Below are 24,051 nucleotides of genomic sequence, written 5' to 3'. Positions count from 1 at the left end.
AAGAAAAACAGGAGTTGAACTGAAAAACCCAGAAGCCCATTTACCATTTCTAAAAAATATTTTAAGAGTGGAAATAAGGAACATCAAGCTAAATATATTGTGGAGTTGGAGAATATAAACCAAAAGAGGGAGTACTGCTTCTCTACCTTTGGTTGCATTGCCTATACTGACATAATTTTTCCCATTCAAAATAATTATTTGTGAGTGCCCCAAACCAAGCATTTTATTATTATTACTCGCCCTTTTTTTTCTCCATTTGAACGTTTCCACATTCTTAAACTAGACACTCCTCATACAAGGGAGCTAGATGAGTTTCTTCATCAGGGAAGTTTCTAACCAGCAATTTGCCCACTAAAGGGCACTGTTTACTGCAGTAAAAAAGGAAGCTTTTCTTGCTCTGTATAGGTTATACTTAAGACTGAGCTAAAAATCTAAAAAGATTGACTTTAAGGGCTGGCTTTCTTATTCAAAAATACTGTTTACCCAATTAATATATATGAAATAATTTACCTTATTTTTTTTTACCGACTCTCTCCATGCTAGAATGATGAAAATTTAACAAGACAAAGACTAAACACGCGTGTCCATAAGAGAGAGTGAGAAGGAAGGCGTCTTCCCTGTTCAGACAGGAAGATCTGCTCTCCAGGCTGTATAAACAGTATGAAGAGTAGCACCATAAAATACATAAGGTCACAGGGTGGACAGCTTGGGGCATTTGGAGAACAGCGCGCTCAGCCATGGTGCGCAAGGAAGCAGGTCGTTGTGACGTGAGGATGAACCTGTGGACTGCATACTAGTGTGTCGCTGTTGTATCACTGATGGAAGACATGTAACCAAGGCACGGGTGCATGCAGCTCCAGCAAAACTCTTTAGACAATGGCTCCCACTGTATTGTCTCCAGCTGCTGGTTTTGAATCTTATTGATTTGCATCACACAAATTAGTGAGATTTGTGCACTCTGACCTGCTGCCCCAAATGTAACTGCCCTGCCTGATCCCCGTGCACCCTCACGTTGGTTAGTGACTTCACCTCCTGTGACTATGTCTGCCAGATGCTACCGGTTGTCTCTCATTGACCCGCAGATGGCTGGGGAGCCAGAGAAATCCCAGGAGACACTGCGCTGAAAGATTCATTCTCCAGCTGCGGCCTAACATTGTGGTCCCTCTGCCACGATGCGACTTGCCGCCATCGGTGCACCGGGTACACCCTGTCTCGCCTGCTGAACAAAGGCACGGTGTGCGCCTCACGGGGCAGGCCCCCAGCATGCACCAAGGGCTCTTCCAGGGCACAACCAGGCTCTTCAACTGCCATGGCACCAGAGGGAGGAAACGGGGCTCGGGCAGGAGGCAGCCATCCCTGTTCCCATCAGAGCGCTGCTGCGGCTTCAGGCAGCTGGCGTCCGCGGGAAGCCTTGGAGCAGCCTCTCTGCTGCAGAACCCCAGGGGGGCCTGGTGGGGAGCGGGGTGAGGTGAGGCGGCAGGCGACTCTCAGGGCGGGAAAAGCTCCCCTCAGAGACCGGCTCGGCGGGGGGTGGTGCGGGTGAGGCGACCCCCCCCCCCCGCGTTATGTGACAAAAATCTCTGCGACAGGGGTGAGTGGACAGCGACACGCGGCTCCTCTGTGTCAGAAACGCAACGCGGCCCGGCCCGGCCCTGCCGTTACCCGCCGCCGGGCGGGGCCCGCCCCCCGCTCTCCGCTCCTCTCAGCCGCGGCTGCGGCGCAGCGCGGGAAGGGCGCGAGCTCTCGCCCCGCCCCGCCTCGCTCCGCCCCGCCCGCAGCGCACGTGGCACCCTCGCCTGGGCTGGTCACGTGAGGCGGGCTCCGGGCTTCCCCCCCCTGCTCACCCCCCTCCCGTACCTCCGCGCCTGACCCCGTCTCCCGTCTGGTCAATAGCAGGCGGTGGCGGCGCATGCGCGGCGGGGCCGCAGCACGCCCCCGCCCTGCCCCCCCCCAGCCCGTCTCCCTCCGCCCTATATAAGGCGGGCGCGGCGGGGCTCCCGGCTCCGCAGTGTGCGTGGGCGGGCGCGGCGGCTCCGCGCGGCGGTGCGGCGACCCGCGCGGCCTCCTCCCTCCCCTCCGCCCGGCGCGGCGGCGGCGCCGCCGCCATGAGTTCGGGGACTCCCTACATCGGTAGCAAGATCAGCCTGATCTCCAAGGCGCAGATCCGCTATGAGGGCATCCTCTACACCATCGACACCGAGAACTCAACCGTGGCGCTGGCCAAGGGTGAGGCGGCGCGGCGGGGCCCTCCCGGGGCGGCGAGGCGGGGGGGGGGGGGGGGTCGGGCCTGGGCTGGCTCTGGCGCCGTCGCCGCGGCCCGGCGCTCGCTGAGGGGACGCGGGGGGCCCGCCCGCCTCGCCGCCCGCCGTCGTCGTCGTCCCCTGAACAATGAGCCCGGCCTGGGCGAGCGGGGCGGCCGGAGCCCGCCCGCTCTGAGGGGCTGCGGCGGGGCCCACGGCTCGGCCGCGCTTGCGGCCGGGGCGGGGTGCGGAGAGCTGGGGGGGTGGCGAGGTTGGAACCCCGTGCCTTCGGCGCTGCTGGCTTTCCGTGAGTCAGCACTTGGGAGGCCGCTCCGCGACGCGGGGACGGGCACGGGCCGTGGCGGGGGCTCGCTGCGCCTCCCCGGAGAGGCGCTTGGAGCCGGCGGGGCGGGCAGGACGCGGGATGCTGAGGAGCCCCTGGTTTTCACGGGAAGTTACCAGTCCCCTGAAGAGGAATAAGAGCTGCCAGCGATGCTGGCTCCTCTTACTATTGTCAGAGCCAGAAAGGTGATGGTCTGCATCGCGGCTCATGGTTTGGTTCCCCTCTGCTGTCTGTACATGGATGCCTGGCAGTATCTCGGTCCTTGGCTTGAGCAGGGCCCCAGGCCAGTCCTGGGGGGAAAAAAGAGTTGCTGTTGATGTGTCTTTGTTCTTTCATGGTCAATAACTGGACTCTGCTCAGGTGAAGCGGGTGAGAGCTCGTGTACAGAGTGCTGTGGGGTATCTGCACGTGGGTCTGGCCCTTCCGACCTCCAGGCTGCTCATCAAGGCTTTGCATCTTGTTTCCCTGTAGAAATAGTGATCTTTATCTGCTACTTAAATGGTGTCATTTGGATTCAGTTGTCACCTGTGCTGGGAACTCCCATATTTACTCTCAGAAAAACCTGTCCTGTCTTGTTTAGACTCTCATACAGGATCATATTTCTGTACAGCTTTTAATCTCGAGCTTGGCTACTCCAGCTAATGTGCATCAGCTCTTTCTTTCCCAGAGTTTTGTCCTTCCCTGTTCTGGGAAGTTCACGCCTTCTTCATGGCCTTCAGCAACTCATCAGGATTGTCCACAAACCAAACATCTTTTGTTTTGAAAGACTATCTGCTGGCACGTGACACTGACTTGCCTGATTCTCAGCTATCTTCAAGACAGCCTGTGCCACAGCCTTATTCAGTACAGTGATGTTTATGTGATGCTGGACATGGGTATTTGATGCCTATTAGTGTGTATTCTGAAGTTAAAATTTGAGTTTTCACAAATTCACTTTTTTCCTAGGGGTGTAGCTGTTTATTTAAATGTACAAATGAAGCTACTTACGTTAGTGTTTCACTCAAAGTAATTGAGAGGTTTCAGGAAGGATGCAATTCCTTTACTGTATGTGCAGGAAGGTCTTCACCTGTACCCAGCAGCAAGTAGAAATGGTTTCTCACATAGTTCTGGCTTCCATGTAGCACTTGCTACTTCAGAGCTTAAGCAGTGTGTTTCAAAGGCATATGTGATTAAAGTGCTTTATGGTGTGAGAAAGTGCATGTTCCGTATAAGATTTCTGGCAGTTCTTGTATTTATTGGTCTCTTAGTGTTCAGTTTTGATGAACTGGAATGCCTAAGTAGTAGTTGTTACAATAGACGGAGAATACATTTTTCCCCACTTAAAGTGCTGCTCCATAAACTTTACAGTACAATCCCTACTTTTCATTTTAGCTCAGAGGGTTTTTTAAATTTAGAGACTTTATATCAAAATTAGTGTCAGAACTATGAACATAGCAACAATGTTGCAGTCGGTGACAGCAATATCAGTCCTGTGCTTAGGACAGCAGTTTGAAACACTTGATCTCTGAAGGGTTAGAAGAACCATGAATTACTGACATGCAGTTGACGTTGTCCAGATAGCTAGTAAATTATTATTAAGCCCTAGATGCCACTGTTTAAGGCTCAGACAACTTCAGTATGTAACTTAAGTGCTATTCTCTTTACCTTTTATCATCCAAGTGATATCAAGAAAAACTTAGATTGAAAGAGACCTCAGGAAGGAGTCTGGTTCAGTCTCTTCCTCAAAGCAGGGCTAACTTCAATTGATTTGTATTTGGTTCCTATTAAATCTCAACATATGCATAATGTCTTAAACACTGGATAAGGAGATTCCATGTGCTTAATTAAGCACTGCAAGAAAGTTGTCTGTCTTGCTAGATGCTAAACTTAAATTGCAAACAAAGGAAGTTTAAGCCCATTACTGTCCTGTCGGTAGTGAACACCAGAGACTTACTCCCCCCTTCTGTAGGAGTCTGAAGAAATTAGAGTTTTTGAGCAAGAAATATCCACGTAAGCTCTGCTTTCCAGACATCCAGTCACTCTTGTTATGCTTCCTGACCCTTCAGAGGTCTAGCTCAACAAAGCCCTACACATGAATACAAACTGTATTGTAAAACACTAGCTGCAGCGTGGTGTGGGATTGATTTCCTGTTCATCTGTAAACAATAGTCACTGTAACTCTTCATGGGACTGTGATGTGCCAGAAACCGTTAAACACTTCAAACGCAGGGGCAGGCATGCTCAACTCCTAGAGCCCTTTCAAATGTCCTCGCTGCCGTTTTGCCTACAGCAAGGATGTAGTTTTCCACCTTTTTAGTTAGGAGCCTTGGGACCAGCCAACTGAGAGGCTGCCTGGACAGCTTTGGGCTTTGCAGGTCATATGTTTCTGCATGTGGAAGCTGACAGGCTGATCCCGGTGCTCAGAGAAGACGTGGTGCTTTCCAAGCTAGCCGTGGGATTCTGCAGTAGTCCCTGGATAGCTTTAGTATGTCTTGCCATGAGCTGTGTGCTGTAATAATCTAATCTTGAGCAGGGATATCAGTGGTACAGTTCATGTCCAAAAGGCCACAAGCATTGCTTTCAGTTTATAATCTGCTTCTAGTTGACTAGGTTACAGCTGTAATATGATCAAACAGCAGCTGGAGATCTAAAATAACTTGGAGAGGTTATATACCCTAGGAACTAATGGAAGACGGTCATTCAAAGGAAGTGACTGACAGCTTGTCCTTGCACCAGTTAAGATTCCCTTCCAGTTAGGTGTAAGCTGAGGTGCTAAACAGCATCAGCGTGATAGGGACAAAGTTTGGCATTGACCTGCTGTACCCAGAGCTTACTGCTCCTTGTGAGCTGACATACATGTTGGGCAGAGGTGAAGACTGCTTGCAGCACTAACTGCTGCTTGGTGGGGGGAACCACCTGGATACAGCTTTTCACCTCTGAGAACAGGATGCTTGATGAGTAGCCCTGTCTACAACCATCAATACTCCTAGTAAGTTAGTAACAGTATAGTCTACCAGGGATGCTCAACACTGGGGTTGAGTGGATCCACTTTTTTGCTGCCCTTTTTCTGGGGAAGCTGTGGTGCCCCCCATCCCCTGTCGTCCCTGTGACAGGGCTGTCTGTGCTTACATCTTTCCAGCTGTGCAGTGCGAATGGCAGCTGGCTGGCACATGACCACAGACTGTGACATGGCAGGTGCTTGTGGAAGGTCTGTTAAGGATGTAATTTGTAAAGGTACTGCAGGAATCGTGGCATGTCCTGGCAGAGAGGTTGAGTACTTCTATGGTAACCTGTTAGAAGCAATTGATGTGACTCCAATACAGAATTCTTCTGTCGGCAGAAAGCATACATCAAACCAGTATGTGCTGGTGCTTATCTGAACTGGCAAAGCCTCGCAAAGACAGAAGACAACTAGACTAGCAAACTTGATGAGCTTCTGTAACTTGTGGGCTAATTTTCAAGCTTTTGTATGTCAGTGTCTGATGGATCCGTGTTACCTATTTTCCTGCACTAACAATCCAGTAAGTCTGAGTCTCACCTCTTCCTCTTTAATGGCTCAAATTAATTTATGCTTTTACCTGGTAGCTGCCACACAGTCAACTGCAGCTTTTTTCCCACTCTAATGTGTAACATCACTGGTTAGTACCTGCTCAAGTGTTCTGATAGCTGGGACTCAGTAAAGCCTCAGTAGGCACTGAGGTTTTGGATTTATTGCTAAAAGCTTGCTTTGTAGTCAGTGGATATTAATCATAAAACCGGTGGCATGGAGTAGAGAGAGAATTTTAATAAGAAGCTCTTGTCATTGATAAAACTTTACCTCTATCTGTATAATAAATGTATGAAACCAGAGGTGCAACTTTGAGCTCTAAAGCTTTCTAAGATTTTTTTTCCTCTGCTGCTTCAGGGGCCTCTCCTGTGGTCTGTTGCAGTGGCAGTTGTCTCGAGCGAAATGTTTACATAAGACAGGGCTGGGAAGTGGAATATGGCAGTATAGCACCATGGGGAAGTCCTTGGTTTTGGAGTAGGATTCTTCACTCCAGCTGGTCTACGGTCTTTACCTTCACAGCTTGATGTAAACAAAACTGTTTATACAGGCTGCTGAAAAAGTTGGCATTTGAGGGAACAGCTGTGTGCAGTAAGGAGATTCAGGGTTCTGGAGGTAACCTTTTTTTACTTTGGGCAAGTATTACAAGAGTACTTTTTAAATTGCATAAGTCTTAACTTACACAATGCTGCAATGGTACTACTGGACTAATAGTGATCTTTCTAATGCTAAAGTGCGATCCTTTGGTACTGAAGACCGGCCCACAGACAGACCTGCTCCTCCGAGAGAAGAAATCTATGAATACATCATTTTTCGAGGAAGTGACATCAAAGACATCACTGTCTGTGAACCTCCAAAAGCTCAACATACTCTGCCACAAGATCCTGCCATTGTCCAAGTAAGTTAGCCTGAAGTGTTGATAGAAAGCTATGGTGATGAAAGACTTGATTTTGGTATAAACTTATAAAAATGAAGGCCAGTAAGTGTTTCCAGGAATCTTCAGATTGAAGCATCCTGAATTTCGTTGTAATGTTTAAAATAGCAGCAGCATTAAAGACTTCAGTCAACAAAAGCCAGAGCTAGTTTACCTAGCTGAGAATGCAGGAAAATCATAGAGGTAAACTAACCCTTCTCAGTATTTACTTAAGCTTTAGTAACGCTGTACGTGAAGTAGAGAATCACTGCCAAAGCAAGCTGACTTCTGGACACTGTAAATGGAAATGTACTTTGTCTTGTTACAGTCTTCACTGGGCTCTGCCTCTACATCATCCTTTCAGCCACATGTGCCTTACAGCCCGTTTAGAGGTATGCCACCTTACAGCCAGCTTGCTGCCAGCTCTTTACTTAGCCAGCAGTATGCAGCTTCATTAGGTTTAGGTAAGTAAAAACTTTACTTGCTAGAATAAAGGTATGGTCCTTGTATGCAGCTACTGTGAAACCAAATAACAGCAACTAATACTGAATTCCTTGCCAAGTGTCAGGCTGCAACAAGCAGTGAATAAGTAGTTAGCAACTTTGTGCAATGACCTTATTACAGAGAGGCCTGCATTTCACTTACACGCACACACAGATGCACACGAAAGAAAGGAACAAACTAAATAGCTCAAGTTTCTTTCTGAAAGTAATGTGAATAACAGTTGAGGGCAGTTCATTTCTAACCTAACATACCTTACATATACATCACATGTAAAAAGGAACTTGTATTCCCAGAGAGGACTGTAAATAAGCTTCTCTAATGCTGTTCTAGAGATTCTTGTATCTCTTTCCAAGTCCTTCAGATGTTTCACTACCTTGTATCTTATCCATATATCTTTGCTTTCTCTTCTTCCCTCTATCTCTTTAGAGAAATTGGTAAGCCCTCCAGCATCAGCAGCTGCTTCCAGCCCTAGTTCTTCTCCGTCTCCACAACCTGTTTCAGAGCCTGACATGTCTTCAGAGCCCCATCAGCTCTCTTCCAAGGGTAACAGCAGTTTGAGGACTCCAAATATTTGGAAGAACTGCATGGCACTTGCAAACACTCTTGTTCTTGTTAACCCCTCCTAGAACGATAGTACTTATATGGGTGATGCTAGTAGAACTAGTTTGTTCTCAGCTATGTTTGCCTTTCATTACATGAAGTATTCCTCCTGTCCTAGCAGTGTCAATTAGAGACAGGAGAAAGAAAAAGTACAGGACAGCGGATCCTTTTGTGTAAGTATCAGGAGAGGGCTGAGGTTTAGGGATGTTGGTGTGCTGCATCCTATCCAGGAACACGTGTCATCTTAGAGACTGGGCGAGGAATTAATCAGTCTTTCCTGGAAGGATGAGCACACTGCTTAAATTGTGGGTGGCCTTGCTGTTAGAGACATAGGTTAATAGAAAATTCAGGAGTATTGCTGTAATTGAGGAAATATCAGGATAGATTTCATGCATGATGGGGCATAGTACCTTGTCAAGACTCCCAATTAGTAAAGCATGACTAACAGTAAGCAATTTCCAAGTTGTGGTAAGCTGAGATAACACAGTTCTGGGTGCTTGCTTCTATGTGTAAAAACTTTTAAAGGAGGTTGAGTAGAGATGCTAGAGTGACCATCCTCAGAGCAGAGAGACCAGGTGCAGCCTGCATCTAAACATGGTAATTAGTTTAATCTATTTTTAACTTAAGCATGTATGCTTGTGTTGGCATGAAACTGTTTTTACTTACTCTCTGGTTTTGGCCATCTATCTGTACATACTTTCTCAATATTCTGGCTAAGCTTTGAAACTTTCTCACGTTAAACTTGCACAGCAGCTTTGTCCTACTGAATAATCCTTAGATATGTCTGTCTTCCTTGCAAGTTTTCCAGGTGTACATTAACTGGGAACCTGCATGATGTTACCTACTGGGTATATCTCATGTGGACGTGGGTGACCCAGAAGTGTCAGTGGCTTGGTTTGTGTGTACTCTTCAGCCTTTCACTTTTCTTGCTCTTAAAGTATATTCAGTTAAAGTTCGCTTCCAAGCAGTTCTTATGCATAACTACATAAACCTGTAGTACTCCAAAACTTCTAATTAAATCTAGAATGCAGTGTTTCTTCTGAGTACTGAAGACTGTCACTTTTTAATATAATTGGTGTAAGGTATACCAAACCATGAAAAGTATTTACATGTTTTGTAGTGTGAATAAATAAGCCTGGATGGAAGAGCAACAGAAGTCTTGGTAACACTTTGGCCTTGACCAAGAAGGAATTTAAAAGGGTAACTTTGAGATCCTGGTCTGGTTTCAGGTTTTCTTTGTCTGACAGCTAACAATAAGCAATGAAGTTGAAGGACTTCTAAAAGCGGCTTACAAAATGGGATGTAGTTGAGGTGGTTAAGCTTTTGCTGCAAAACATTTTTGACAAAGTGGGGAAGCTTTCTTGAGCAGTTTCAAAATGGTGGATTTTTGCTTCAGATTTAAAGTATCATGTAAAGTAAAATCCTGCATAACCAAGGATACATCTAGAAATTAGATTTTGGTGTAAACTGTCTAAGAGACTGACCTGGCTTGCTTATCTAATGTGTGTCTAACTTGGTTTAAGAAATAAATGGGTAGATTTCCTGATTTTAAGGCTCTGGATTTGAAAGCCACAACTTGTGTGGCAGTAGTGCCTTACCTAGTGTATATGCCACTTAAACACAGCGTGTAATGATAAAAAACTCAAGGCTTTGAGTAATTCTTGACAAAACGGTTTCTCCATAGAAGTGGGTAGGGTTTGAGTAGCGTTGGCACATTTGCTGAGAGGCACTTAGTCATTGGGATTTTTTCCAGGTGCTGGCTTTCCTTCTGTTCACCCAGTCCGCAAAAGCCCCATGGTGGAGCAGGCTGTTCAGACCGGCCCACTTGACAACATGAATTCACAAAAGCCACCTGCAGTGAAAGTAACTCCAGGGGTTCAGCGCAATGGACGGCAGGTTCCACAGGGGAACAGTAAGACAAATGGTATGTATGCACCACTTCGTCTTTAAAGTGCTGTTTTGAAGCATCCTTCAAAGGTGCATAGCAAGACTAAACTGTTCCAGTTTTGTTCTTGTCCTCCTTTATTAAGTTTATCCTTCTTGTTCAGTAGATACGGTTCAGGCAGCACCTGCGCAAACCCAAGGACAGGTGAATGATGAAAACAGACGACCTCAAAGGAGAAGATCAGGTAGGTTAACCTGACACTAAACAGTCGTGTTAACAATATTTGCCTTTATAGGCTAATTCCAGTGAAGGATTATTGGACAGAAGATTGAGAGCAAAATAAAGCTTGATAAGGCTTTGGGCATCCAGAGATGCTTCCCTAACAAAATAGGTTCTGGAGTCACAGAAGTTCAGGATGTTCCAGGGACAGAATTCTAGTGTCTTTTCTAGAAACTTGAAGGTATGTTATACAAATGTATGCTATGAGTTGCCAGCAGCAACTAGATTTCTCTGAAACCTGAAGTATTTTTACTGGGAAGGGCAGCCTGTTTAAGAATTTCCAGAGCTCTTGTAACTGAGAGGAACTATGGAGCCCTCACTTCCATGGAGCAGAGGTCTTATCTCAAGACTACAGTTTAAGCACAGGTCAAAAAAGTGAAATTAAATTCAAGCAGATATTTCTGCCCAAGCAAAATGAGAAAAGGCAGGAAGCAAAACGTCAGACTCTCAGGTCTTCAAATTAATTTGCCCGAGGGCAGCACTGTAGAAGGGGTTATAGCTTTTCCAAAAAGGAGTTGATAGCTTCTCAGTTGGCAACCAGAAGCCATACAAAGTACAAGCTTCTTTTGTGGGTAGGTGAGTCTTGGGTGGATTTTCTGAAACCAGTGACCTGTTGCTTTTTGCTGTCATGCCAGGGTTGTAGGCTGTTCGTACCATGCTTGCAGGTGAATAGCAGACAGAAAAGATAGTTTTCCCTGCTTCCCTCAGCTTTTCTTGGTATAGTACTTGTTCTGATTTCCTCTCCTCGCACTGGAAGGAAAGCTGGGTATACTCTGTCTTAACGGTAAGACTGACATCCAGGAATGTTTTTTGGAAAGTTAAAGTATTGCTGTAATATGTCTTTGAAAGCCAAGTTCAGAAATCACTTTCAAAGAAGTGTAGCCTAACCAGAGGACTAGAAGCCAGAAACTCCTGAGTTCTAACTTGGTTTCCTCTGGTCTTGAGCAAGTCATTTCACCTCTCTGTGCGTTACCAAGCATTTAAACTCTCCTGCTTTCAGGAAACAGGAGAACCAGAAACCGTTCTAGAGGACAAAACAGACCAACTACAGTGAAGGAAAATACAATAAAGTTTGAAGGTGACTTTGACTTTGAAAGTGCAAATGCACAATTCAACAGAGAGGAACTTGATAAAGAATTCAAGAAGAAACTAAACTTTAAAGGTTTGTGACTTCATTAAATATGAATTGCTGAGCTAATAGTAAACACTGCATAGACTGGTTCTGAGAAACTGCATGATTACATGTGGCAGCATCTCAAATCTTGTTTGAGGGAGCAAGAGAACAGATGGCTCTTCAGTATGCATCAAGGAAGTGTAATACATTTTATTATCTTCAGATGACAAAGCAGAGACGGGGGAAGAAAAAGGGGACCCTGGAGTGGCAACTCAAAACAATGATGGTAATGCAGAGGAGGACCTTCTGGGACCCAACTGCTATTATGATAAATCCAAGTCTTTCTTTGACAACATTTCTTCAGAACTGAAATCTAGGTGAGTATTTTCCAAAAGCTTGCTTTTTTAATGCAATTTTAAGGCATAGAATTCTAGACATAATCTATGTCATGTGGCTTAATTCTTTAAAAATCTTAGAATGCAAGAAAGTCAGCAAAACAGTCTATAGAAGGGAGTATTGCCATACACGTGATAGCTCACGAATGATGTTAACCAAGCTTTATGCAGTAGCATCAAACAAAAAGCAAGGATTTTGGCTGATACTGATACACTTGCCTAAACTATGATACAGGAATTTCCAGTTCTGTTTCCCAGTACTGACTTTGAACCCATTGATTTTAAACAAATTTCTTATCTCACTTGTGGGAGGAGGCATCAGGGTCACGCTGTGCTGAAGATGGTGCAACTTGCAGACAGGAGCAAGCTAAGCCTGGAGTTTGGGCAGAGAGGAGGTCAGGTCTGTCTGGAAATGCATCGAGTTAAGTGTTGGGAATATTAAAAGAAAGCTTCATCTTTTGCTGCTGACACTGATGTTAACTGCCTGCTGAAGTCAGACATCCCTTTGGTGTCAGTATGTGAAATTCCCTTGGTAATGTTTCTGCTTCCCTTTAGCAAAGCTTTCTTCCACATGCTCGCTGTCTGGTGTCCAGGGCTAGGCAGGCTCTGCTAAGGAAGGAACTGGTAGCTCCACTGGTGCTGTGGAGCTACCTCAGTAGCAGTCTGCTGAAGCTCAGCTGTGAGAGGGCTTTCTCTGTTTCTGGAGAGGCTTTGATGGAGTCAAGAGTTTGTATTTTTCCAGGAAACAAGACAGGGTTTGAAATACTAGTGAGCCCCTGTTCAACCCTTTTCTAGGCCCATCTTTAATTTTCCAGTGTGAAAGTAGCTTACAAAAGCCAACAGCTGTCACTTCCAAATCCACGCTTAGCAGAGGAATTGAGTTAGTGAGCATGTGTATGCTGCAGCTTGTTCTCTTGTGGTTTAGTTCAAGAAAATAGGGTGCTTGAAGCTTCCTAGCTGAAGGAGTTGGTGGTTATTTAACGTTAAATCTGAGTGCAGTCTTGTTCAGTTCTAGGCGTACCACATGGGCTGAAGAAAGGAAGCTCAATACAGAGACATTCGGAGTGTCTGGACGGTTCCTTCGTGGCCGCAGCTTTCGTGGTGGATTTCGAGGTGGAAGGGGTAGCGGAGCAGCAAGGCGAAACCAAACCACTCACAGAGCTGGTACTGGCAGAGTGTAACTTCAGAGGCAAGTTTTTTAGCAAGAATAAATACTGTCTCTGAGCCAGGTTTGTCTCTTATTCCTTGCCTGACCTGTCTGTGCAATGCTTAGACAGTCTCATGGATATATCAAGAATCGTTCCTTATTGTATCTGATCTGTCCTTCAAAGTGGTAGAAGGAAATATGAGTGGTTTGAATGTGTTGATTATTCTGTTAATTTCTTGGGCTAGCTGCCTGTCTGAGAAAGCAAGAGCTGCTTGTTTGAGCTGAGGCTTTCTTGCTAAGCATTGCAGTTGAGATATGGGTGTGAACTTTGCTGCTTTTCTTTTTCTTGGGGGAAGATCCCCATGATACCAAATCTAATTCTACCTTTTTCTTCTGAACAGGTTCTAACATCTCTCCTGAGAGGATGAAACTGTATATAGAAAGAAAACAACCAACTGCTGCACTAATGTGGGAAAATGGTTCATATTGTTTACTGTCTCAGCTCAAGCGACAGAACTTCATGTACTACTGCTTATATTCTGGACTTATTTTGGACCAGCAACTGTCAGCTGGAATATTCTTTGGAAGAGGGAATGTGTTCAGGGGTACCTTCTTCAGGGTGTCTTTTTTGTTTGTGTTTTTTTTAAGTGCAGACTAACTTACATGGTTCTTCTTTCTGGGTCTCTCAAAGGCTGCTATAGTCTAAGCTTAAAGTCAGACTCCTTTTCTGAACCCTGAAGAAGATAAATCATGCTATTTTAACATGGAACCAAAGCTCACTTGAAATAAACCAGCTATAATTTGTGTGTTCTGAGTAACCAAATGGATTCTTTGGTGCTGCTGGTCTCACTGTTCTCGGCAGCAGGTGTGAAGTAGCACTTGGTATCTGGGAGAAAGGATTCCTGGTGCTGAGGAGTTATGTATATTGTCACTTGGGAATACTGGATTGTTGATCATGTAGTAGTGTAAATGACTGTACAGCTGTTTGTCGGCTGGTACTAATGTGGAGGTACTGCAGGTTTACACAGAACCGGGACTCTCCCTCGTGCTGAAGAGTGCTGGGCGCTCCTCAGAGGCTTGGAGCTCCGACTGGGTGAGGGCAGTGTGGGGGGACAGTGTGCTGTGCCCTCGGTGGGACAGGGGCGGCGAGTGGCTCTGCTCGTGTGCTCAGAGTTAAGAGCTTTTGGCAGTAGTTGACTGTCTGGGAAGGAGAGCGGAAGCTCTGACTTCTTGCCTCAGTTTGTACCTCGCTCATAGGTAGTACCAAACGCAAACAGCTCTCTGTACACTAGTAGACTGTGGTGGAACACTATGGAATGTTTTCATTAAACTAGGGATGGGAGTCCATATAATGAAGCTTAACAGATGGGCATGTTCAATTTGTTTCCTCTGTACCCCCATACTGTAAATAGTTTAGTTGTTTTTCTTTTGTTTTTAAAAATCTGTATGTGGGGAGAGGGGCTGGGGGGGTTACCTTTGTTTGCATGAATAAGTGGGTTAAATTGCTATAGGCATGTGTCCCTTTTGGTTGGTAGGGAGTTTTGTTGAAAAAGCACCTTGATGACTGAACCCCTTACATAGCTAGAATTTTTTAGTTACGCATTGACCTAGGTTACTGTAAAAGCTTGGATTTATTTTTGTAGGACTTTATTGCTGAGAATTAGAACATAGCAGTGGGGCTGCTCTTTGGAGTAATGTAAATTGTAATTATAATAAACATGTAAATGTTTAATGTTTCCCTCCTACTTTGTTCTGTACATAGTTCAGTAACATCAGTCTGTACAACTTGGCGGGTGCCTGTCCTAGCGGGGCTCAAATCTAAGTCAGAGGAAACTGCTGCAGAGTTCTGGCAGGCCTGCAAAGTATTACACGGTATTTGAAAAGGGCTTAAACCCTAATCCAGGCACTGACCCCCTTGTTACTGTTCCCTGTGTTCCTGCGTCCCAGCTCTTGCTGAGGAATCGGCCTACTGAGTGTTAGCATTGCCCAAACCACCCTGAGTGTGCACCCCTCTGTGTGACTACCTGGTGGAGCCTGGGGCTGGTGGGGCTTCACCAGTTTGTTTTGGGTGGCAGTGCTGCTGGTTCAGTAGCCACAAATGCCTTCAGCGTCTGCGCTCACACCAGCGAAATGGGGTGTGTGCTGAGACAGCTTCTGTGGAAGCTGCTGTGAGCCTCTGATTTCTCTGCTGGCAAAACAGCCCATGTGACACCAAGTATAAAGCTGGAATTGCACTGTCAGAGTCAACTGATGTGTCTGAGGTGGCTGTGGCAAAAGGAGAAATCAGCATTAACCTCTGTGTAATACTGCCTTTTTATTTTTAAGGCAGTAATTCCCTCTGTTTCTACAGGAAAGCCTCAAATTGAATATATAAGACACAATCATGGTTACTGGCACTGAAGTTACTGTACTGGGGCTGTGTCCCAGCCTCTCTGTGCTGAGCACTGTACCTGGCTCATTCTGGTGTACGGGAGCAGTGTGAGGGGATGAATGGCTGTGGCTCAGTCCCTGGGCTAGTGAGCCCTTCTCCACCAGAACACTTGTTCCCCTTGGGGCTGGGGCAGATGGCTGCCCCTGGGGCTCTGCTGCAGCCCTGTCAGCTCCCCAGCATGAGGGAACGATGGTGCAGGGTACACAGCTTTTGTAACTTCAGAATTCCAGTCCAAGGACTGATCAATGAAACAACACAGCGTTACAGCAACTCCCTTTCTCTAGCTGGTATGGTCTAACACTTTCCTGAGCAGAAGTGCACTGCAGCTTTCCTGGCCTTGATTCCTGTCTGATACTCTGCCCACACTTTGCTTTGCAGCATTTACCTGTAAACAGTGTAGTTGTGGTGCGAGAGGCTGGGGAGCATGAGAGCTACTGCAGGCTTGTGTCTGCTGCCTGGAGTCGTTGAACTGATGGCCCAGCAGCCTCCCTAGGGCCCCTCGGGGGGGTATGAGGTGGCCTGGGGCAGCTGAGCTGCCTCTTGCAGGGTTCTAGGATGCTTTCAGTCCTTGCTGTGCTGGCTGCCAGATGAGTCTTGTTTTATACCTGTAAAGCCATGTGTTGGTTGTCAATAGCAGACTGAAGAGCTGTTTTTAAGGGCTTTCCAGTTCCCCCCCCCCTTGGTGGATATAAATAGGGAAACTTTTATAATAAAGTGGCACCTATTCCTATTGTAAGCAGGTACTGAGTCTTGTGGGTAAGAGCTTGGGGTGGGAGAGGCCTGAGGTTTGTCTGAAATGGGAGAAGACATACTAAGCACTACAGCACAACTACTGAAGTGACCAACTTCCCCTTCCCTGAAAGCTGGGAGTAGAGATGCCCCTAGGAATACAGATAGGATGGACAAAGCTTTTATTGTGCTTAAGGGCTGTATTGAAAGGGCAACAGGGCCCCAGGAACAAATAAAAAAAAATTTTTTTCACATGGAGGTGGGGAATGGAGGGGCTGGTGTCAATCCTGTTCACCCCCTGCAGCATGAGGGACCTTGTTTCAGAGCAGGACAGCGCTGTGCCCCCCTCTGAGCTTTTCCATGACCAGAACTGGAGAGTGGAGATGCCAACAATGCAAATACCTATCTGAAATAAAATTCCCTATTCCCACTCGCATCCCCTTTGGATTAGTTTTATACTATTTGAGTAAACAGTTGTCACCTGACACCTTCAAATTTATATATTCCTAAGTTTATTACATTATACATGTTAATATCTGCAGCAACTACATGGCACAGAGCAGATCCTGCCTCTCCAGAGCAATGTGTCTTTGGTGCACAGCAGCAGAGAGGCAGGTCTCTGTGTCCCTTACAGCATCTGAGTGATCTCCCTCTGCTGAAGGGAACAGAGAAGTGGCTCACACCACTGCTGGGACTGGGAACAAACAGGCTTGACCAACTCCTGTGGGTAAGATGTATGGAGGGAACAGCACGAGGGTAAATACAAAAGCAGAAACTGGGCTAGAGCTTTATGGCTGAACTGTGTTGTATGCAACAGTGTGTTGTTATTTTTAGCATTAGGAAGCAACTGGTCTATACATGCCCTCATGGGCAATCACACCAGCCAGACTTTATTCTGAACCAGGTGAATCACACGTGGTCTCTGCAAGTACCACTTCACGCACCTCTGCTGTGACAACGTGCCTGCAACAGTCACTTCTGCTGACCTCCCAGACATCTCTGTACTCTCCTTCGCAAGCTGCTGCAAGGCTCACATCCAGACCCTAGCCATTTAAATTTGAAGATGTTAGGGAAGAAAAAGCATAATTCTGTATTAGTTATGTTCTGTTGAGGCCATAACACAGCACTTGAGAACAGCTACTTAAGAAAAGGGAGAAGCTAACAACTGAGCATGGAAGAGAATCATTAAACAAACTGAAGTGTCCAAGGGAAAAAGGCAAAGTCTTTGTCCTTTAATGGGTCACTACTGCAGTTTTGTAGCCAACCAAATAATCCTAGGTAATTAAAATCCAAGGAACAGACAGAATTTTTAAAATAACAGCTTAAAAAAAAAATCAGTAGGTTTATTGTAGGTCTCAGGAGGGGCACAGTATGAGTAACTGGAATGCCTACATGTTGTCTATACAGAATAACCCATCACTTGAATTAAAAAGAAGCAGCTAAGCAGCTGAATTTCATTCATCATGATGTCTTCTTCTGTTTTTTCTTTTCATTTTCTTCCTTTTCTTTTTCAATTTCAGCAACATACTTCTCAATTTCTTCAGGGTTTAGGATCTAAAACCAGAAACACAGGTGACCCTCAAGATACTAATACAACTTAGAGGCTTTTATTTAAGCAATTCTAGTTCTGATATGGAAAGAGAGTTGACTGGTATTTATACAGACACAGGTACCTTGTGCAGACACAACAACATTCCTTGGCCACTAATAATAAACAGAAGTATTTGCCAGGGTGGAATGCGAGATTAAGGGCTGGAAGTCAATTCAGATCAACAAGGACAGTATCCAGTATCAGAGAAACCAGCTCCAAAGGGAGAAGAGCAAAACAAAGACCTTACCTTCAGCGGCTGTTCTCGCCTCATAACTGCCAGCTCAATGTTCTTCCCACCAGACTGCACGACCTTAACAAGAGTCAGATGTATTAGGAGCAGGTCCATTAATTAATTCTAACAACCCCCTTTCAGGTGTTCTTAGGAGAAGAGATCCAGATGGGGAGTATTTAGCTCATTAGCTCTAAGCTCTGGAGTCCAGTAGCAGTTTAACTCCCCAAAAATAAGGGTCTTCCTTCTGGCATCAATGCACTCAGTGGCTGGTGAAGAACACCTTGTTTCCACCATCTGACTTTTGATATTTTCTGCATCTTAAACTTCAATAAAAAAGCAAAACATTCTACATATGGTTTAGCACATCTTCGGTGCATTTGTTTTAATGCCCAGAACTGAAGTCTGTTTTCCTCCCCAGAGAACTGCTAGTAAGTTCTTCTGTGTAAGCTACAGAAACTGTTACCTGAAATATTGTGAACCTTGAATTTAATCCCACATGTATGGCCTACAAACAGTTTTCACAGATCCTTTCATACAAAATCCTCATGAACGTCACAGGAAAGTACATGTACTCACATTTAAGAAGTTAATCCAGGCATACAGTGAAAAGTCACACAAGGGATTTGAAACAGACTCACCTCAAGAAGAGCCTTGATGACCAGTTTAATAGTTAGATCATCTGTTTCAATGGCTTCATCAGTATAGTTCTTCTCCAGAAATTCACGCACAGATTTGGCTCCTCTGCCAATGGCATTAGCCTGGAAACGTTGAGGGGAAAAAAAGATAATGAAGGGAAGTTTAGAAAAGACTTCATTTACAGAATAAGCAAGAAATACAAGTTGAGCACTTAAATAATCTGAAACCATTTTGTGATCACCATGTATTTTTCAGGAGACTGAACATGTTACTGCCTAAATGTCACACACAGTTGTCAGGCACAGGTGGCTTTTTGGAAAACACAATAAGATTTCCCAAGTAAAGCTGAACTGCAGACTGCCATTCTCAGTAAATTTGATCATTAAGGATTTTTGCAGCTGTGAGCCAGCACCATCTGGCCAGTTAGATCTCCTTTTACACCAGTCTCTTTTTAAAGGAGACAAACTCACAAATATTTTGTTATTTCTCCACAAGAGACAGAATCAACTCACCTTCCAAGCATGGTATGTACCAGAGGGATCGGTCTGGTACAGCCGGGGGGTTCCATCAAAGTCAAATCCCACGATAAGAGCAGAGATACCAAAAGGTCTGCGACCGTTGCTTTGCGTGTATCTCTGAGCAGAAAGACGAGACATTTATTTCAGAAGCAGTTCTAAAAACATTTTTAGAGTGGAAAGCAGCCAGTGTAGAAGTTACAACCAGAAGAGGCACCAGAAATACTTTTAGCGGGCTCTCTTACCAATTTACCTGTTAAAGTTAGGATTCTGTGTCTTACAGAAGACCACAAGCGAGGCAAGTAAGAGGAGGTTATTGTCCAAGCCCTTGTCCAGGTTCCTAACACTCAGTGGAGTTTGCTGCGTGATTACAGCTATCGGGAAGAAAATCTCTCAGCTTGGTGGCGCTGAGAGGCAGAGAGCTAAGTCTGCAAGCCCGGGTGTAGTGCTCTGCTTTGACAAGCATGCTTAGGAAGCCAAAAAAGAGGAGGATGACACCTGAACACAACATCAGTTTTCACCAATGATTTGCAACAATCCCATTAGGAAGCACGGCACCCTCTGTGGCAACGAGCAGGCTACAGTAAAGCCCACGTTACAGCCCTCCTGCTGACACTGGGCTAGCAAAGTCATTGCCACGTCACACACCAGAAGTGGCCACGATCAAGGCAGCCTGACAACAGCAGCATTATCGCAGCCGGAATACTGTGTGAGATTCATGGTTTGTAATAGTTTTAGAGAAATCAGGAATGTGCCAGAATGAAAGACACAAATGTGAGATTACTGTAAAGGAACAAAGTGAAACTTTGGGAAGTGGCATTCTGCTCTGGCAGGCTAGTGATTATTACGCTATTACACTATGAATTATTACACTACAAATTACACTATTATCATCATCACTATACTAAAACATGCCTGTGTGTAAATAAATTTGACTTTTTCTAATCCCCACTAATGGCTGAAAATCAGTTTAATACAGTGGCAAATGAATAATTTTATCACAGAATGCAGTTGGGCATATTTTGACATTGTAATTCATTTTAAATGAATGAATATAAAATATATTAAGTACTGCACTGATTTGCTCCCCTCTTACCCTTCCCTGCAATGGCTTAGTAGGAGGGAAAGCAAACAAGAGCCATGAAAACATTTTGACAGTAACACAGCACCACTGTTAGGAGAGTGTTCCTGATGATATCACAAATGTAGTTATGCAGTCCTTACAAGTACTAATTAATTTCTTCACCTTTGGAAAAAAAACAAACTGTAATCAATCCTCCTTTTCCATTACTACATCCCTATTGCCAATAAACACCCGCAATGTGTTTTGTTACACTGATTTTTACCAGCCGAGTCGAACAAGGCCAGGACAGACATTTTATGTATTTAGTCTGAAGCGCTGTTCATCAGGACATATTTTAAGCATCTCTGTGCGGTCCAACATACCTGTTTCAGACTAGCAATGTAACGCGTGATGTACTCCACGGTGACAGGATCCTCCACTGTAAGTCTGTGGCTTTGACACTCCACACGAGCTCTATTTATAACTATTCTGGCATCAGCCGTCAGCCCTGAAATGAAAGCATGTTCTCAGATTCATGCTTCATACCGTGTGCACAAACAAAACAACTAGTCTTGCCCCAAAAAGCTCACAAGGTCAGTGTCAACAGCAGTGGAAAAAAAGCAAAGGAGAGATCACACTTTCTCAGGTTTGATGAGCAAGAATAGCATTTTTAAGGCGACAGAAAGAAGCTAATGCTAAAGTACCAAAATAGAGGATTTAGTTTACAACTTTCATGTTTGTGAGTTAGGTAACACATGCAATTCCGAACCAGGTAATCGGAGTGTTACTGACAGACTGACGGCATTCCATCTGACAGCAAATTAGCAAAGCAATCTCAGTTCTCGCACACACTGGTTTTATTTCATGTGCAGTCCCCCTAACTATAAGCCAGCTTTATCTGCACAGCAAATCTTGCCTAGCTGATAAGGCTACAACAGCATGACGCTAGCTGACAAAAATGAGTACGCCCCTTTGAAAACAAATTAAGAAACTTATTTCTTATTTTACTTTTTAGCTTATGATGCCAGTTTCAGCTGACAGCCTTGTTTCTATTAGAGAACTTTTCTTCAAGCTTGTGAACCCACCTGCACATATCACAACCCTTAGCTAAGGAAACAAGGCAGCAGAGGTAGCTGAGCCTATTGCTCCTGCACACCAAATCTAAACCCCATTATTTTTGCCAGTTAAATCACATCTCCCCTTAAAGCATTACTAACACCAACACAAAGATTCTAAACTACTTGGAGAGAGGAGAAACCTTCTGAAAGACATTTTCTCTCCATTTATGTCGGGTTTTTTAACTTTCATGCCTCCTGTTTAAGCTTTGAACAATGGAAATTAAGGCACCTGGACCAGGAAGAACGTGGAACTAGAATATTTATGCTTCAAATCCAGAGCTGTTTATTCAGGAGGAGTCTTTTGAACTAGAACAAAGGAGACTTTTCTTTGTTCTATGCATGACCGCAAAATTTATCTTTTTTGGCTTGATGCATGTGGGAAAAAGTCCCGGAAACTGACAAATGTCTCTCATAGCTCCTGTGATATGTATTAATAATATGTATTTTATATATAATAGATAAAATTTTAAATATTTAATTTTAAATACATAAAATACATTAAACATATACTTATAAATTTAAATATATATATTTAAACAGATATATAATGTATCTGTGCCAATGACACATCAGTTCTCAGTCTTCATCCTCACATTACACCTAGAGGACTTTAGTAACTTTAACACATATTTCTTCTCATCAGATCACTGGCTCGCTCTATATATTTATCCATACAGTAGGCTACTCTTATTTAAAAATCAATAAGCAACCGTGGAAATATACTCCTTCCCCATAGTCCTCAGCAGGCTATGCTAAGTATTTTATGTTCTCAGAATCCATAAACATACCCAAAGGTGCTCCAGTAACTGCCAAAACCCCTGAAGGCATCATATACCTGCAAAAGCCATGCAGACATTGTCATCGAGAGCACAGATCTTCCGGACAGTTCTTTCATCCTGAAGCTTTGCCACAGACTTCTTTTCCACACCAAGAACAACAATATCCTTCCCTCTTACTCCAACCTTCAACATGTTAAAAGAAGAAGAAAAAAGTTAAGCTTGGCCCAAAAAACCTAGTAGTTGCAGACTTTACTGAAATGAGTAGGAAAAAACAAAAACACAAAACCGCCATACTGTAAACATGATTTCATGTCAATATTTTGTTTCCTATTGCCACAACCTGGACTGATGTAACAAAAATTGCATTAGATTCCAGGGTGCAGTTTCATAATCAGCTTATACCAATTTAAATCTGTGTGGCTCCCAAGAGAGATATTCCCACTCCTCTTACCAACTGTGTTTTCCCTAACTCTCCCCAATACCAGCATTCGTGTTTCCACCACCACAGAAGCAGGATCAACAACAAAGCTACCACTACAACCAGTCCACTGGTATTGCTCAAGTCAGAACCCAAAACACTGAAGATTAGACCAAGTAACAGCTACAAGCAGCCTGGCAGTAGCTTGCTCCCTTAATGTCCTAATTCGTACTTTGAATATATCTTTTTCAACATCAGGAAGGAAAAAAAAAAAAGTTGACCTTTCACACCCATTCGCACTGCTTCTCATAGGACGATGGGAATCATTTTGTCTTACAGGGTGGCCCTGCTGTTATTATGTTACAGATGTTTCCAAAAGCATTAAACTCAGCCAATTACTCAACAAAAGACAAGACAGAGGTAGATGATATTAGATGGCAGCTCCATTTTTACAATATTTTTCATTAAAAAAAAAAAAGTCTATTTGGCACTAAGTCTTGTTGCATTTATTCCCATCCCAAAGGCAGTAAATTTTCTTCCAGGTATTTTATTATTTGGGAATTAATACTTTTTTTTTGTCCCCCCAAATGAAAAGACCCTTCATTGAGCAAGAGCTTGGGACAACTGGAAGCTAGGAGCCAGAAAGTTGCTTCTACATGCCCTTACTGACACGTTTCCCAGTCCACGGGGAATCTGCATCTTGCACATGTAGAATAAAGAAACACAGAATCGTTACCCTCCTGTAGGCCCACAGCAGCTTTACTCCCTCACGAGGGATATGAGAGGGATACGAGGCGGCTCTGCTAACTTGGCCTTCCAGGGCCTGCAGGCTGCCGAGCAGCCCGTGCAATGGCTCTCAAGACTCCGGACACCCACCTGTCCTGGGCCTCATGCTCAAAGTCGTAATGCAGCAAGACTCCAACGTTCCCCCCCAAAAGCCACAGTAATGGCCTGAAACAGAGCCAGAGCTTTACAGACAGCACACCGCCCACTCCGAAGAAAACGGTGATTTTTAAGGCAGCTCCAAAGCCAGCACTTCGCCTGAACGCCGCTGCTGCGGCCTCAGGGCATCTCTCTGGAAACAAGTCATACTTCCAGCAGAGCCCGCACCATGACGGACCACCCCTCCCCGCAACCCCGGCCCCACTCGTGCCGTGAGCCCGGTGACGGGACCGGCAGGCCGGGAAGCGCGGCGAGGGGCAGGCCGCATCCCGGGCCTTCCCTCAGAGAGCCGAGCCGGCACGGCCCGGCCCGGCCCGGCCGCGCCCACGGCCGCCCCCCTCCCTGCGCTCACTCACCGCGGTGGAGCCCTTCTTCACCGCCTCCTGGGCGTACTCCACCTGGAAGAGGTGCCCGTCCGGGGAGAAGACGGTGATGGCCCGGTCGTAGCTCATGGCTGCCGCCCGTGCGTCCCCGCGGGGCCGGAACCAGCCGCCTCCCTCAAAACCGCACACTCATCCCCCCGCCCCCCGCCCGCCGCTTCCGGAGCCGCGCGCCATTCCGGCGGCACGCCGACGGCGCCCCCTGCGCCAACTCCGTACGCTGCACCCGACAGCCCGGCGCGGAGGGGCGGGAGGCGGGGCCCCATCTACGCTC

At 45.4% G+C, this 24,051-nt stretch overlaps 2 protein-coding genes across 8 annotated transcripts; one reads left to right on the top strand and one right to left on the bottom strand.

Annotated features, from left to right (window-relative positions):
• The first annotated feature begins 1,955 nt into the window (after positions 1–1,955).
• On the top strand, positions 1,956–14,668 carry LSM14B (LSM family member 14B). Of its 7 annotated transcripts, none has more exons than XM_072879180.1 (10): positions 1,960–2,226; positions 6,841–7,004; positions 7,348–7,483; positions 7,950–8,066; positions 9,877–10,047; positions 10,172–10,252; positions 11,288–11,449; positions 11,625–11,778; positions 12,812–12,985; positions 13,345–14,667. In XM_072879180.1, exons 1-9 carry the CDS (start codon positions 2,106–2,108, stop codon positions 12,975–12,977), a joined length of 1,272 nt encoding a protein of 423 aa, XP_072735281.1. In that variant the 5' UTR covers positions 1,960–2,105; the 3' UTR covers positions 12,978–12,985; positions 13,345–14,667. The 7 variants fall into 7 exon arrangements, with proteins under 7 accessions (XP_072735285.1, XP_072735281.1, XP_072735282.1 ...); XM_072879181.1 differs by having other exon boundaries at positions 1,961–2,226; positions 7,348–7,411; positions 12,806–12,985; positions 13,345–14,666; XM_072879179.1 differs by having other exon boundaries at positions 1,965–2,226; positions 10,175–10,252; positions 12,806–12,985; positions 13,345–14,665.
• A 2,635-nt stretch (positions 14,669–17,303) lies between these two features.
• On the bottom strand, positions 17,304–23,912 carry PSMA7 (proteasome 20S subunit alpha 7). Its single transcript, XM_072878866.1, has 7 exons — positions 23,754–23,912; positions 22,094–22,220; positions 20,524–20,648; positions 19,075–19,197; positions 18,565–18,684; positions 17,942–18,004; positions 17,304–17,657 (listed from the first exon to the last, which is right to left on the bottom strand). Exons 1-7 carry the CDS (start codon positions 23,847–23,849, stop codon positions 17,565–17,567), a joined length of 747 nt encoding a protein of 248 aa, XP_072734967.1. The 5' UTR covers positions 23,850–23,912; the 3' UTR covers positions 17,304–17,564.
• Positions 23,913–24,051: the final 139 nt, after the last annotated feature.

Source organism: Ciconia boyciana, chromosome 14, assembly GCF_034638445.1.
Source record: "Ciconia boyciana chromosome 14, ASM3463844v1, whole genome shotgun sequence".
NCBI lineage: Eukaryota > Metazoa > Chordata > Aves > Ciconiiformes > Ciconiidae > Ciconia > Ciconia boyciana.
This window is presented reverse-complemented; position numbering and strand designations above follow the sequence as displayed.

Bases quoted from the DNA above. Each gene is read 5' to 3' on its own strand.
- PSMA7 (XM_072878866.1), bottom strand. From the start codon at position 23,849: ATGAGCTACGACCGGGCCATCACCGTCTTCTCCCCGGACGGGCACCTC. The intron at 20,649-22,093 runs GTATATGATGCC...CTTTCATTTCAG, and splicing joins TGTCTGCATGGCTTTTGCAG to GGCTGACGGCTGATGCCAGA. The intron at 19,198-20,523 runs GTATGTTGGACC...CTTTCTGCTCAG, and splicing joins ACATTGCTAGTCTGAAACAG to AGATACACGCAAAGCAACGG.
- LSM14B (XM_072879178.1), top strand. From the start codon at position 2,106: ATGAGTTCGGGGACTCCCTACATCGGTAGCAAGATCAGCCTGATCTCC. The intron at 2,227-6,840 runs GTGAGGCGGCGC...CTAATGCTAAAG, and splicing joins AACCGTGGCGCTGGCCAAGG to TGCGATCCTTTGGTACTGAA. The intron at 8,067-9,876 runs GTAACAGCAGTT...GATTTTTTCCAG, and splicing joins CCATCAGCTCTCTTCCAAGG to GTGCTGGCTTTCCTTCTGTT.